Source organism: Eptesicus fuscus, chromosome 6, assembly GCF_027574615.1.
Source record: "Eptesicus fuscus isolate TK198812 chromosome 6, DD_ASM_mEF_20220401, whole genome shotgun sequence".
Classification (NCBI taxonomy): domain Eukaryota; kingdom Metazoa; phylum Chordata; class Mammalia; order Chiroptera; family Vespertilionidae; genus Eptesicus; species Eptesicus fuscus.
The window spans coordinates 27,398,611-27,414,202 of record NC_072478.1 but is presented as its reverse complement, the minus strand read 5'-3'; the positions used below and the strand labels follow the sequence as shown (position 1 = coordinate 27,414,202).

The 15,592-nt window shown below is 44.8% G+C and overlaps 1 protein-coding gene across 1 annotated transcript in view; it reads left to right on the top strand.

Moving 5' to 3' along the window:
* The window catches only part of UHRF1 (ubiquitin like with PHD and ring finger domains 1), a 39,355-nt gene that overhangs the window by 14,047 nt on the left and 9,716 nt on the right, over nt 1–15,592 (top strand). Inside the window, exons 4-12 of the mRNA XM_054717489.1 lie at nt 677–809; nt 957–987; nt 2,896–3,111; nt 9,647–9,747; nt 9,847–10,033; nt 10,792–10,915; nt 11,010–11,117; nt 11,388–11,492; nt 12,518–12,624. Coding sequence (XP_054573464.1) covers nt 677–809; nt 957–987; nt 2,896–3,111; nt 9,647–9,747; nt 9,847–10,033; nt 10,792–10,915; nt 11,010–11,117; nt 11,388–11,492; nt 12,518–12,624 — 1,112 coding nt within the window. The remainder of the gene's footprint in view (nt 1–676; nt 810–956; nt 988–2,895; nt 3,112–9,646; nt 9,748–9,846; nt 10,034–10,791; nt 10,916–11,009; nt 11,118–11,387; nt 11,493–12,517; nt 12,625–15,592) is intronic.

Genomic DNA, 15,592 nt, shown 5'->3' with positions numbered 1-15,592 from the left:
CCGATCTCTGCACCCCTGAGGATCATTCCTCATGCTCCACTGACTTTGGCTTCCCCACCACCCAGCCACGAGCTCATGAAGGCGGGTCAACTCCCCTCCATCCCGGTGGCTGGGCACCCACAGTCCTGCCGTGAAAACCTGAAGTTTCTTTGGCAGAAACATGCGCTACTCCAGATTTCTTTCTGATCCCTGAAACAGAATCCTGGGCCTGGCCTACAGGTGTCTGCTATGGCCTTTGTAGTGGCTGTAAAATTTCTGAATTCTCTGCCACCTTCTAAGATCATGAAATTTCATATAATGATCTGAATTCTCAGCTTTTCTTGAGAAATGGGACAGTTCTGGCCTCTCTAGGCTGATTCTGCTTCCAGGGACATTGGCAAAATCTTAGGACATCTGTGGATATCATGACTGGGGATACTGCTGACATCAAGTATCCCCAGTCATGGGGGACAGAGATTCTCAACACCCAACAATGGCCAGGATGGTCCCTCACAGAGGGGTCCCAATGTCCAAAGTGCTGCATTCAAGAAACCCGATTCCGGCATTTGGATTTGCGTCCCAGGCCTGAAACAGCCAGTGCCAAGGATCAAAACAGGCCCTGACCTATGAGGAGTGAGTGTTGCTGATCAGAATTCCTTCCCTGGGTTGGATAAGAGAGTTTCCTTTTACCTTGCAGGTCAATGAGTACGTTGATGCTCGGGACACGGATGTGGGAAGTTGGTTTGAGGCGAAGGTTGTCAGGGTGACAAAGAAGCCACCATCCCAGGACACGCCTTGTAGCTCTACCTCATCCCAGGATGCACCCTCTAGCTCCACCTCGTCCCAGGACGCACCCTGTAGCTCCACCTCATCCCAGGACGCACCCTGTAGCTCTGCCTCGTCCCAGGATGCACCCTGTAGCTCCGCCTCGTCCCAGGAGGCACCCTGTAGCTCCGCCTCCACGTTGGAAGAAGAAGAAGACGTCATTTATCATGTGACATATGATGAGTGAGTGTCAATGCAGGGAGGTGGTGGGCCTACACTGTTGGTTCTGTGTATATAGAACCTGGAGTTTGGTACAGCCTTGGGGATGATGGTCAGGATTCGAGGCTCCCACCCTCATGCTCCCAAACAACACAGGAGGCCACACCTAGAAGACTAGTGTCACGGGGACCCAAAGCTAGGCCAACCCCTCCTCAGGTCTCCTTGGAGAACTCTGCTCTGACCTTCCAGTCAGACCCCCCCCCTTCCCTATTTCCTGTTCTATTTTATTCATACCACGTATCATTGGTACCACATGAAACCATCTTACGTGTTTGTCCTCTCCCTCACTGTAATGCATATTTATTGAGCATTTACTGTGTGTCAGGCCCTGTGCTGGCCACAGGGAATTCTTGTCTGTTAACCCAGAGGGTATCTTAGTAGGCTTGGGCTCCATAACAACATACCACATGCTGGGCGGCTTAAACAGCAGACATTTATGTTCTCACAGTTTTGGAGGTGGGAAGTCCAAGATCAAAGTATTGGTAGGGTTGCTTCCTTCTTGACTATCTTCTCACTGTGTTCTCACATGGAAAGAGAGCGAGCTCTGGTCTCCTCTTATAAGGACACTAACCTCATCAGATTAGGGACCCAATTGTATGACCTCATTTAACTTCAGTGATCTCCCGAAAGGCCCCATCTCCGAATGATAGTCACATTGTATGGGGAGGGTTACAATTCAGTCCATAATAGGGCAAGCATGCCTGCCTATAGGGAGTTCACATTCCAAAGGGCACAAGAGCTTCCTTTGGTTCTCTGCTGGGTCCCACTGCTTATCCCAGTTTCTGGCACATACTAAGCTTATTAGCTCTATAAAAATTATTGAAGTAATTGAATAATGAATCACAGTAGACATAAGATTCCCATCCTAAGGCCCGAGGGCCAATGAAGCTGTATTGAAAAACACAACACATTTTTTAACGTACATATTCGGAAAACATACTCTATTATATAACGGGCTTTCAGCTTTAATGGATACCCCCTTGCTCAAATTAGTCTGTTATATCGAGGTTTTACTGTATTTAACTATCTGGCCCTTTACAGGAAAAGTTTGGCAACACTTGCCTTTGGTGGTTTACTAGCGAAAATAATGAGCGCCAGGCATATAGCTACTCATAATAGATTTGGAATTGTCCCCCACAGGTGAGGTTTAAATTTGTTTCTGGTAGAATTTGTTTCTTTCAGACCAATTATTTTATGCCTTTTATGAGGCTGCTGGAATATTTCTGTATATACAGCCTAATGACTTCCTATTGTATCCTAATAGCCAATGCATTATATTTATATAAATGAGTTAATGCATGTCCCTCTGCAAAAATCATTTTCAGAATGTGAAAAAAAGTTAGTTTACAGTTCCAGAGGCCAAAATCAAGGTGTCAGCCAGGCCATGATTTTCCCGAAACCTGTAGGAGAGACTCCTCCTCGCCTCTCCAGCTTCTGCTTGTGGCCGGCAGTCCTTGGCTGGTGACCATATTGTTCTAGTCTCTGTCTCCCGCTTCATGTGTCATTCTCTGTGTCTGACTTGCTCCCTCTTATAAGGACACCATTATAATGGATTAAGGCCGTGTGACTTAGCTTGATTACATCTGCAAAGACCCTATTTCCAAATTAGGTGCCATTCCCAGGTGCCAAGGGTTAGACCACCAGCATATCTTTTTGGGGGACACAAGGTCAACCCACAACACCTTCTGTAACTGAAACCTGTCTTCTGCACCTGTGTATTTTCGACACCAGCAGAGGGGAATTTACTTGCTTCTTCGATGAGATAACCCACACCTCTGTTGTGTGTGGCTTTCTCCTCCTCGCTTCTCTCTTCTTTGGAGGGAAAGGGGTCTGGTGTTGCCCTGGGATCTGAGTGTGGGGTTTGCCTCCTAGTTACCCGGAATACGGTGTGGTCCAGATGAGTTCACAGAACGTCCGGGCCCGAGCCCGACAAATCATCAGATGGCAGGACCTGAAGGAGGGCCAGGAGGTCATGCTCAACTACAACCCTGACAAGCCGAAGGAGCGGGGCTTCTGGTACGATGCAGTGATCATGCGGAAGAACCAGACCCGGACATCACGGGAGCTGTATGCTAACATCAGGCTCGGGTGAGTGGCTATCCAGCCAGCGCTCTGTGGGCAAGGCCCTCAGCCTCCACCTGTCCTCCCCTCTGGGGCTCCGCTCCAACTTCCTGCTGTTTACTGGTGATCTTCTGAGACTGACCCTTCCTGCCCCTGCTTGGGAACCATCTCTGAGCTCAGGTGGAAAGTCGGCCTACCTTGTTCTCTTTTATTTGTTGTTTTAGATTTGGCAAAGAGGTAAGAACTTAAAATGCATCCAAGTCAGAAGGTACTGCCCTGGCTGGTGTCTCTCAGAGGTTAGAGCGTCAGCCTGTGCACCAGAGGGTCTCGGATTTGATTCCCTGACAAGGGCACATACCTGGGTTGTGGGTTTGCTCCTCACCCTGTCGGGGTGCCTGTGGGATGGTCTCTCATATCGATGTTTCCATCTCTCTTTCCTCCCTCCCTCCCTCCCTTCCACTGTCTGGAAAGCAATGGAAAAAAATATCCTCAGGGAAGATCACAAAAAAAATAAAAAAAAATTCCCGTGAACTTCCAGGAACATTCTGTGCATAAACAAGCATAAACATATACAAACACACCAACCCACATAGTGGTGTGCTCTATATCCAGGGTCAGCAAACTGCAGGCCAGAGCTGGCCCTTCGCCTGTTTTGGCAAATAAAGTTTTATTGGCACACAGCCACACCCATCTGTTTGCTGATTATCTGTGGCTCCTTTTGTGTTGGAAGTGCACATCTGAGTAGTTGGGAAAGAGACAGAAAACATGTACTGCTTGACTTTTTTGCAGGAAATATTTGCCAGGCTCTGTCCTACTTTGCCTTTCTTATGTGTGTGTTAAAACAGTATATAATGGAAAACTTACTATCCTAATCATTTTAAAAAATATGTTTTTATTGATTTTGGGGGGGGGGAGAGAAACATCCATGTGATAGGATGGATGCCTCCTGCATGCCCCCTTCTGGGGATGGAGCCTGAAACCTGGGCATGTGCCCTCACCGGGAATTGAACCAGCAACCTTTTGGTGTTCAACCAATTGAACCACACCAGTGTTTTTTTGTTGTTAATCTTCATCTGAGGATATTTTTTCCATTGATTTTTTCTTTTTAGAGTGAAAGGGAGGAGAAAGACAAAGGCACACATCAGTGTGAGAGAGAGACATCAATTGGTTGCCTCCCGCATGAGCTCTGGCCAGGCGGGAGTGGAGCGGTGGGAATGGGGATTGAGCCCACAATCAAGGTATATGCCCTTGACTGGAATAAAACCTGCGACCCTTCAGTCTCTGGGTCGACACTAACCATTGAGCAACCAGCCAGGGCCATCCTAACCATTTTTAAGTGTACAGTTTAGGGACGTTAAGAACATTCACATTGTCGTGTGACCATCAACACTTTCCCATTTCCAGAACTTTTTCATCATCCCAAACAGAAACTATTTTCATTAAACAATAACTCCCAATCCCCCTCTCCCAGCCTAACACCCACCATCTTCTTTCTGTCCCTCCTCCAGGGACTTCATATGAATGAAGTCATACAGCATTTGTCTTTTTGCATCTGGCTTATTTAACTCAGCATAATGTCCTCAAATCTCATCCACGTAGTAACTTGTGTCAGACCTTCCTTTTGGTGACTGGATAATATTTCATTGTATATAGTTACTATAGACACATACCTGGACAACCGTGTCCCAAACAGATAGGTGCAAAGGTTCTGGAACAGGCCCATTCCTGGTCCACTTGTGGCCTAGCGAGGAGGCCAGTGGGCTGGAGTGGAGGGAGGGAGGGAGTGAGGAGTGGAGACTAGAACCCTCCATGAGTTTGGATGTTCAGAGTATGGCCAGGAGTGCTACAGAACTGGTGTTTAGTCTCTATTGCTGGCAGTCATTGGGGCATGTTGAGCCTGGGAACCACATGCTTTGACCTATAATTGAGAACCATCACTCTGGCAGCCAAGCAGGGAATGGACTGAGGGGGGCAGCATGGCAGCCAGGACACCAGGGAGGAGGCTGCAGTGATGTTATTGTTTCACTGCTTTTCTCTATTGTTTTCTTGTTTCCAATTTCATTGGTTTTCTCTCATTCTTTTACTTTTCTCCTTTCCTTGGATTGATTTTCCTCTTCTTTTTCTAGTGTCATGAGGTAGCAACTTAGACTAATGATCTTGAGAAATTTTTCTATTATAAGCATTGTAGTGCTATAAATTCCCCTCTAAGCAGCGCCTTAACTGCTTTCCACACATTCTGCTATGTTATATTTTTATTTTTATTCAGTTCTCTCTTTTTTTAAGAATATATACTTTTATTAATTTCGGAGAGGAAAGGAGAGGGAGAGACAGAGAAACATCAATGATGAGAGAATCATTGATCGGCTACCTCCTGCATATCCCCCAACTGGGGACTGAGCCTACAACCCGGGCATGTGCCCTGACTGAGAATCGAACCATTACCTCCTGGTTCAAAGGTCAATCACTGAGCCATGCTGGTTGGGCTCTATTTTATTTCCTTTGAGACTTCCCCTTTGACTCCTGGCTTACTTAGAAGTAAGGTGTTTAATTGACAAATATTTAGAGATTTTTGCATTGTTTTTCTGTTATCTATATATATAAAAGCCTAAGTGACCATCCGACCGTCTGACTGATAGCTATGATGTGCACTGACCACCAGAGGGCAGATGCTCAATGCACAGGCATGGAAACATGGAACAGACTGATGAATCTCAGAGGGAAGGGAGGAGGGGAAGGGTGGGAAGAGATTAACCAAAGATCTTATATGCATACTAGATTCGTGCCCCAGTGGGGTCTCTCGGCCTGGCCTGCGGGGATTGGGCCGAAATCTGCTCTCCAACATCCCCTGAGGGGTCCCAGATTGCAAGAGGGCCCAGGCCTGGCCAAGAGACACCACAGGTGCACGAATTCTCTCATTAATTTTTTAAAAATATATTTTATTGATTTTTTTACAGAGAGGAAGGGAGAGGGATAGAGAGTTAGAAACATCGATCAGCTGCCTCCTGCACACTCCACACTGGGTATGTGCCCGCAACCAAGGTACATGCCCTTGACTGAAATCGAATCTGGGACCCTTGAGTCCACAGGCCGACGCTCTGTCCACTGAGCCAAACCGGTTAGGACCCTCTCATTAATTTATATTTTATTTCATTATGTCTAAAGAACATACTCTGTGTGATTTGAGTTCTTATAAATTTCTTGAGGTTCTATGTTGGTGAATAATCCATGGTTTTTGGGGGAAAAGTATTTCTGTCGTTGGGTAGAATGACCTATATATCAAGTTAGATTGTATTGGTTGAGTTTGTTGTTTGCATCTTCTAATTCTTTCTGATTTTCTGTCTAGTACCTCATCAACTGATGGAAGTCCTCAGCTATATAATTGTGGATTTGTCTATTTCTCCTTTGAGCTTCATAATTAAGAGACTGTTGTTTGATGTATACACATTTGGGATAGTTATCTCTTCCTGGTTAATTGATCTTTTTATCATTATGTAATGTCCCTCTTTGTCTCTAGTAATTTTCTTTGCTCTGAAGTCTATCTAAGGTATGTGTATGTATTGAATACACCTGCTTTTTTAAAAAAAGTTACTGTTTGCATGGTGTATCTTTTTATTCTTTTATTTCAACCTATGTAGTTGAGTTTGAATGATTTTCTTGTAAACATCATATAATTAATTGGATACTTTGTTTTGTTAATCCTCACTCAAGGATATTTTTTTCCATTTTATTTATTTTTTAAATATATATTTTATTGATTTTTTACAGAGAGAAAGGGAGAGGGATAGAGAGTTAGAAACATCAATGAGAGAGAAACATTGATCAGCTGCCTCCTGCACACCCCCTACTGGGGATATGCCTGCAACCAAGGCACATGCCCTTGACCAGAATTGAACCTGGGACCCTTCAGTCCGAAGGCCGACGCTCTATCCACTGAGCCAAACCGGTTAGGGCTATTTTTTTTTTTTTATTTTATTTATTTTTTTTAAAGATGGATCAAGACAGAAAGAGATTCTTTTTTTATTATTTTATATTTTATTGATTTTTCACAGAGAGGAAGAGAGAGGGACAGAGTTAGAAACATCGATGAGAGAGAAACATAGACCAGCTGCCTCCTGCACACCCCCTACTGGGAATGTGCCCGCAACCAACGCACATGCCCTTGACCAGAATTGAACCTGGGACCCCTCAGTCCAAAGGCCGACGCTCTATCCACTGAGCCAAACCGGCTTCGGCTATTTTATTTTTTTAAAGAGAGCCGAAGGAAGGGAAGAATGGGGGGGGGGAGGAGAGAGAGAAACATGGATGTGAGAGAGACTCAAGCCTCCTGTACGTGTCCTTACCAGGGCCAGGAATTGAACCTGCAACCCTGGTACATGTCCTTGACTGGGAATTGAACCCATGACCCTTGGATGTGAGGGCCAATGCTCTAACCACTGAGAACACCAGCCATGGCAAATTGGGTTACTTTTTAATCCAATTTGCCAGTCTTTGCCTTTTATGACCCTTGGATGTGAGGGCCAATGCTCTAACCACTGAGAATACCAGCCATGGCTAATTGGGTTACTTTTTAATCCAATTTGCCAGTCTTTGCCTTTCATTTTTTTAAAAATATTATTTTATTGATTTCAGAGAGGAAGGGAGAAGGAGAGAGAGAAACATCAATGATGACAGAGAATCATTGATCGGCTGCCTCCTGCATGGCCCACACTGGGGATTGAGCCCGCAACCCTGGCATGTGCCCTTGACCGGAATCAAACCCAGGACCCTTCAGTCTGCAGGCTGACACTCTGCCTACTGAGTCAAACCGGCTAGGGCTCACTTGTTTTTTTAACCATTTCTTTGATTAGAATCTAAGTAATGTGTAGAGATTTCAGTTAGGTCGATATGTATGTTTTAAATCTTTTATCTTTAGGCTTTCTGTTTTCCCTTTATTTTCACTTTTCCTGGTGGTCTTTCCCATAGAACTTCTGCAGTCTGCATGTTGTCATTTCCTGTGAACTGGCAGGTAGAGCTGGACCTATGCTGTCTAGTCCCACAGCCATGGGCTACGAGCTGCCGAGCTCTTTTTAAAAAAAATATATATTTTATTGCTTTTTTACAGAGAGGAAGGGAGAGGTATAGAGTGTTAGAAACATCGATGAGAGAGAAACATCGATCAGCTGCCTCCTGCACACGCCCTATTGGGGATGTGCCCGCAACCAGGGTACATGTCCTTAGACCTTCCAGTCTGCAGGCCAACGCTCTATCACTGAGCCAAACCGGTTTCGGCGAGCTGCCAAGCTCTTGCAGTGTGGCCCGTGCACACTGAGATGTGCCCTGAGTATGCAACACTGACTGTATTTTGAAAAAAAGCTATTAATTTGTACTTTCTGTTGAATTTGGCTGTGAACCAAATACTGCTCTAAAAAATAAAGTCTACTATTTAAAAAAAGGCTATTAATAATTCTTTACTATTCATTACATATTGAAATATTCTTTTGTGTACATTGGGTTACATAAAACATATTCACATGAATTTCATCTGTTCTTAACTTTTTGAACGTAGTTCCTAGGAAATGTGGAATTACCCATGTGGCACCTGTTCGTGGCTTGTGGTCATTTCTGTTGGACTTTGTGGATGTACTATGGAACCTCAGTTCTTGAACTTAATTGGTTCCGAAAGGCTATTTGAGAAGCAATTTGTTCGAAAACCGAATCATTTTTCCCCATCAAAAATAATGTAAATGGGATTAATCCGTTCCAGACCCCCAAATGCTTCCGTTTTAACCTTTCTTATATACAGCACATGTCTAATGCACTGTTTAATCTATAAAGACTCAAATTTATCAAAGCACCTCCCACTAGCCTTAAACGAATTTTTAATGTATTGCTGCCTCTGAAATGCAATCACTGGTTAACTGCTTATCAGTTATCCAATCAACAACAGTTTTTCTACCTATTCAATTGCCTGTGATTGTTGTTTTGTGAGCACTTTCACATCCTTAGCAACATTAGCACTCTTGCTGGTTTCTTTATGTTTTAAAATTGTGCTAATCATTGATTTCACCAGCAACAAAAGCATTCTCTCCTTTGTTCCCTGAGAGATGCTTTTTGTCATGCTGAGGTATCAACATGAAAGGGTTGTCAGATTGAAAACTGAAGTTTTGGTCTAGGCAGCCACATCCGAGAAACAGGTTTGACTGTCTGTGGGGTCATTTTAACTTAGAGGAGCTTTTGTATTTTGATGACAGCAAGTTGATCAGACTTTACCTTGGTGATTCCTGCATGATGGGCCCTGTTCAATCGGCCTCTCCTGGCCCGAAGGTTAGAACTTACTCTCATTGTATCACGTAATGAAACTGTGTTATACTCTGCTTTCTTTTATCTTGTGTTTGATTTAGTAGGACTTGAATTGGCAAGGGCAGTAGCTACGTGAATGCACTAGGGCCCTGAGGAGACTCTTATTCAGTGTCATTAGAGAGGTGCTCATATGCTCCGAGAATGTGCTGGGTGGCCAAGTCCTCTTGGAGGTGCCTTAGCAGGGCTGGCCAGCTGGAATGTTCTAATGGCTTGTCTCTCACAGGAGTGGTTCTCTCAGCAACTGTCGGATCATGTTCGTGGATGAAGTTTTCAAGATTGAGCGTCCGGGCGAGGGAAGCCCCATGGTTGAAAACCCAGTGAAAAGTGAGTTCTGATTCTGCCCCCTCTGTCTCCCGCATGGGGGGTGGGGCTCCTGTTTCTTTGGCTGGCTCTGCCTAAGCTGACCCCAGCTGCTGTGTCCAGGGAAGAACAAGCCCTTCTGCAATAAATGCAAGGATAACCCGAGCAAGCCCTGCCATGAGTGTTCCTGCAGCCTGTGTGGGAGCAAGCAGGATCCTGACAAGCAGCTCATGTGTGATGATTGCGACCACGCCTTTCACTTATACTGTCTCAGCCCGCCTCTCAGCAGTGTTCCCACGGAGACGGAGTGGTGAGTGGATGACTTGAATGCTCCAGTGGCGGGCTTGGGGCCGTGGTGCTGAGCTATCCAGGAGAGGGGGCTGGCGGGTGCCAATAAATAACACGAATGTTGTCTGTCCCTGGTAAACGCACGAGGGGCAGTGAGAGAAATGGGGTGAGGGAACATCCTGTGACCCAGGTGTGGCCTAGGCCTCTGGGTAACTGAGGGGAGGCAGAGAGCCGGGCATCTCTGCATTGCCCAAGAGCAGGTTTGTTGGCCATGATGCTCTTGGCACAGACTAGTAACGGCTGACGTCATCGAAAGGTGGGGTTACACCAGGCTCTGGTGTTAGCACCCTAACCTGTTAACTGTTGTCGCTATAACTTGGAGGTGGCTGTTGTTTATAACCCCTCTTTGTGGAGAATGGGAAACTGAGTCTATGGCAGTGAGGAGGTGCCCATGGAATTTCCCTTGGGGAGGTGCTGTGAAATTCCCAGCAGGAGAGGGACAAGAGTCTGTTCAGTAGAATGTTCTGTGATGATGGCAAGGTTCTCACTCTGCACCTTCCACGACGGTTGACACTCCACACATAGCTACTGACCACTTCAGATGTGGCACGTATGACCGAGGAACTGGATTTCTTGTTTAATTTTAATTAATTTAAATGTAAAAGATTTCCCATTTCGGACAGCTCAGGAGGTTGGGAGCTGGAAGGAGCTGGCTGTGTCTGCAGGGCTAATAGGAGTGGGGCGGGCTAAGGACAGAGGGTGATGTCCCTGTTGTCACAGGTTCTGCCCTAAATGTCGAAATGACTCCAGCGAGGTGGTGTTGGCAGGGGAGAAGCTGAAAGAGAGTAAAAAGAAATCGAAAATGGCATCGGCCACATCGTCCTCGCAGCGGGACTGGGGCAAGGTGAGGTGGCCCCCTGCTCTGTACACCCCCAGCAGCTCTGCCCGCCCTCCTGTGCTCACTCACACTGTCTTCCATCTCTTTCTGGACTGGACAGGGCATGGCGTGCGTGGGGCGCACCAAGGAGTGCACCATCGTTCCATCCAACCACTACGGACCCATCCCAGGGATCCCTGTGGGCACCATGTGGAGGTTCAGAGTCCAGGTACGTGTAAACACCTGGAGTTCGGCCTCAGGCACTGGTCTTCCAGAAGCCCCTTCGCCGGAGAGGGCCACCCTTCGAGCAGGTGGCATGGCTCGAATTAAAGCCAGCTCCTCCTGTGCTGTGGCCCAGACCAGGGTTCTCATCACAGGCGTGTTACATTCAGAGCGAAAGTCAGGCCCCTGGCTCTGCAGCAGCAGCAGGCGGGTGGGGGTGAGCTTTCTACAGCAGCCAGTCCAGAAGGTGCCATTTGTTTCTCGGTGGTTTTCACAGGTCAGTGAGTCAGGAGTCCATCGCCCGCATGTGGCAGGCATCCATGGCCGGAGCAATGATGGGGCGTACTCCCTGGTCCTATCTGGGGGGTATGAGGACGATGTGGTGAGTAGGGGTTGTTTTCTTTATTTTTTAAATGTAAAATAAACATAACATAAGATGTGCCATATTAACAATTTTTAAAAATATATATTTTATTGATTTTTTACAGAGAGGAAGGGAGAGGGATAGAGAGCTAGAAACATCGATGAGAGAGAAACAACGACCAGCTGCCTCCTGCACACCCCCTACTGGGGATGTGCCCGCAACCAATGTACATGCCCTTGACCGGAATCGAACCTGGGACCTTTTCAGTCCGCAGACCGATGCTCTATCCACTGAGCCAAACCGGTTTCGGCTTAACAATTTTTAAGCGTACACATCTCAATGGAATTTAAATACATTAACATTGTTGTGTAACCATCACCAGCATTTATCTCTAGAACTTGCTCATCTTCCCAAACTGAAACTCTGTCCCCATTAAATGATAACTCCCAATCCCTCTCTCCCAGCCCCTGGCTCCCACCATCTTACTTTCTGTCTCAATGAATCCTCTAGGGACCTCCTATGAGTGGAATCACACAGTATTTGTCCTTTTGTGACTGGGTTATTTCACTGAGCATAATGTCCTCAAGGTTCATCTATGCTGAGCATATTGCAGAATTTCCTTCCTTTTTAAAGGCTGAATAATATTCCATTGTCTGAACAGACCATATTGTGTGTATCCATCAATGGGTACTTGGGTTGCTTTCGCCTCTTGGATATTGTGAATAACGCCGCTGTGAACATGAGTGTACAGATATCTCTGAAATGCCCTTCTTTCCATTCTTTTGGGTAGAGACAGACCCAGAAGTGGCGTTGCTGAATCACATTTCGTTTTTTGAGGGACCTCCATAGCATTTCCACAGCAGCTGCCCCATTTTCCATTCCCACCAGCAGTGCACAGGGTTCCAATTTCTCCACATCCTCCTCCTCCTCATCACTGGTTATTTTCTGTTTCTTTGACAGTTGACATTCTAGGGGTGTTGTGGGTTTGTTTTTAGTGGAGTCTTTCCTCTGTGGAGGATTCAGCTTGCCCTTCCCTGTTGCAGGACAATGGGGAGTCTTTCACGTATACTGGTAGCGGTGGTCGAGATCTTTCAGGCAACAAGCGGACTGCAGAACAGTCCTGTGATCAGAAACTCACCAACACCAACAGGTTTGTAGAAACAAGATTTTCTTATTTTTTCACCAACTCACTTCTGCCACATCCTCTAGCTGCTACCCAGGCAAAGGGGTTGGTTCTGTTTTAGGGTGTCACGTCCAGGAAGATTCCCTCTAAGAGTGTAGTAGAACATATGGATGCTGAAAATCCACATCTTTCTGTCTCTGTCTGCTAAAGACTTGTGAGTCATTCAGTGCATTAGAGCAAGCATGTCAAACTCAAGGCCCATGGGCCACATGTGGCCCACAACGAATATTTTTTCGGCCCAGCCAATATAACGGTATGTAAGAAACATTTTAATAATTAATATTAATGGGGATAATATGATAATAACATAATTATTAATAACAAACTACAAAGTTCGCTAATGACTGATCACTATAATCGTGTTGCATTCATTTCCCTTAAGCGTCTTACACGCAGGCGCACCATTTCTCTCCACTAATTCTAGCAGCGAATATTTTAGCAGCTGATTGCCATGTTATTAGTCTTGGACTGACTTGTTTGGTGTGCATAACAGGAAATATTTCACTTTGGGAAAACAAGAGAAATAGGTTTATTTGTGTTACGCTTATTAATTTGTGCAGTTATTCAGTGACTGGTAAGTTAATGTTCAAGAAAAATATTAATTTTTATTAAAATGTTCTATTTTATGTTAATGATTATTCATTTATTTCAGCCCTTTGTATTCAGCATGTCTCTATTGAAATAAACCTACGTTTCTAGGAAAGTTGAAGCTTTTGGTTTTTTTTTGTGGCCCACATAAACTTAAACTTATTTGGCCCATGTTAGCCTTTGAGTTTGACATGCTTGCATTAGAGTGAATTTTTCCCTGAAGAGGCCAGATAATCTTTTGGCTTTTTGAACTGCATGGTCTCTGTTGCAGCCAGTCACCTCTGCCATCATAGCACAAAAGCATCTGCAGAACTTACATAAATAAACATGCATGGCTGTGGTCTAATAAAACTTGATCTGAAAAGCCAATCAGAGGCTGAAGTTTGCTGACCCCTCAATTGTAGGATAGGGAAAGGTATTTTGTTGTTGTTGTTAATCCTCGTCCCAGAATATTTTTCCTTTTTTTTTTTTTTTTTTGAGAGAGAGATTGAAAGGGGGAAAGAGAGAGAGAAACATCTGATGTGACAGAGTTACATCAATTGTTTGCCTCCTGTATGCGAACGAGCCTGCAACTGAGGTGCTGCAATGTGCCCTCACCCGAATCAAACCTGGGATCCTTCATTCCGAGGACCGGTGCTCTATCCACTGAGCCAAGCTGGCCAGGGAGGGAAAGTCTTTGTAAGCATAAAAAGTATCATAAAGCCTTGCCCTGGCCACTTTGATTCAGGTCAGAGCACATATCTGGGTTGCGGGCCCCATCCCCATTAAGGGGTGTGCAGGAGGCAGCTGATGGATGTTTCTCACATCGATGTTTTATCCTCTTTACTTTTCCTTTCCTTTTCCTTTCCTTTCCTTTCCCTCTAAAATCAATTTTAAAATATTTAAAAAAAATGTATCATAAAGCCCAAAGAAAAAGATAGATTTGATGACCTAAATATTAGAAATTGCATTAGTAAACCCATAAGTAAAAGAAGAGGCAGATGATTCTTTGGGAGAAAATCTGCAACAGACATGACACATGATTGTTATGCAAAGAGCTGTTGCAAATCAACAAGAAAAACTAATTTAAAAAAAGGCCATGGAGATCATTCACAAAAGAAATGGAAATCTCTAATGACCATGAAAAATTGTTCAACTTTAGTAATCAAAGAAATACAAATTGAAGTGATGGTGAAATACTATTTATTTCCCCTGTGAAATGCCAAGGCATAGACTGGTGTTCCCTTATTGGTAGAAATACAAATGAGTACCTTCTTTCTGGAAAGGTGTTGAAAATGATCTTATGATACCAATTCTACTTCGAAAGTGTATGATGAGACATGGGGAGGGGAAAATCTTGTAAGCAGTAATATTTATCTTATCAATATGTAAAATAGCAAAGTATTAGTACCTGAATTCTTTTTTTTTTCAAGGGAGGGGTTTGTTGTACATTTGTTTAGTGGAATATTTTAATTTCAGTAGCTGTTAAAAATCATGTTTTCAGAAAAGATTTAATATGAGGAACTGCCCGTAAGCTAACATTAAGTGATACTTGCTGCACACAAACTAAGAAACTTGTTTAAAAATTACTGTTTGCATCTAGAAAACAGTTACATAGTTGCAGCTCTTTTTTCTTTCACACCCAATAAAGAGGTCAAAGTGATGAGCCTGACCTCTGGTTGGCTTGTCCTGGCCCCTGTGCCCTTGGGCTAGACAGACCTGCCTGGCCAGCCCTTGTTTGCTGCCTCCTCTTTTTCTTTCTTTCTTTTTTTTTTTAAAAATATATTTTATTGATTTTTCACAGAGAGGAAGGGAGAGAGAGAGAGTCAGAAACATCGATGAGAGAGAAACATCCATTAGCTGCCTCCTACACACCTCCCACTGGGGATGTGCCCACAACCAAGGTTCATGCCCTTGACCGGAATCGAACCTGGCACCCTCCAGTCCACAGGCCGACGCTCTATCCACTGAGCCAAACCAGTTAGGTCCTCCTCTTTTTCTTGATGATGTCCTCCCCACATGCTGTGCTAGTAGCTTGTGGCTCCAGTAATGAAATACCACGAACTGGGTCGTTTAAAACAACAGAAATTCTCACATATTTCTGGAAGCCCAAAGTCAAAATCAAGGTGTTACAGGGCCATGATCCCCCTGAAATTTCTGTGGGAGGGTCCTTCTTGCCTCTTCAGCTGGTGGCTACCAGCAATCCTTGGTCTCTTAGCTTGTGGCGGCATCACCCCAACCCCTGCCTCCGTCTTTACATGGTGTCTTCTGTGTGTCTGTGTCTTAATTTCCTTTTCTTCTAGGGACACTAGTTATTGGATTTAGGGTTCCCCTCATTCATTCTGACTTCCTCTGAACTTGACTTTAT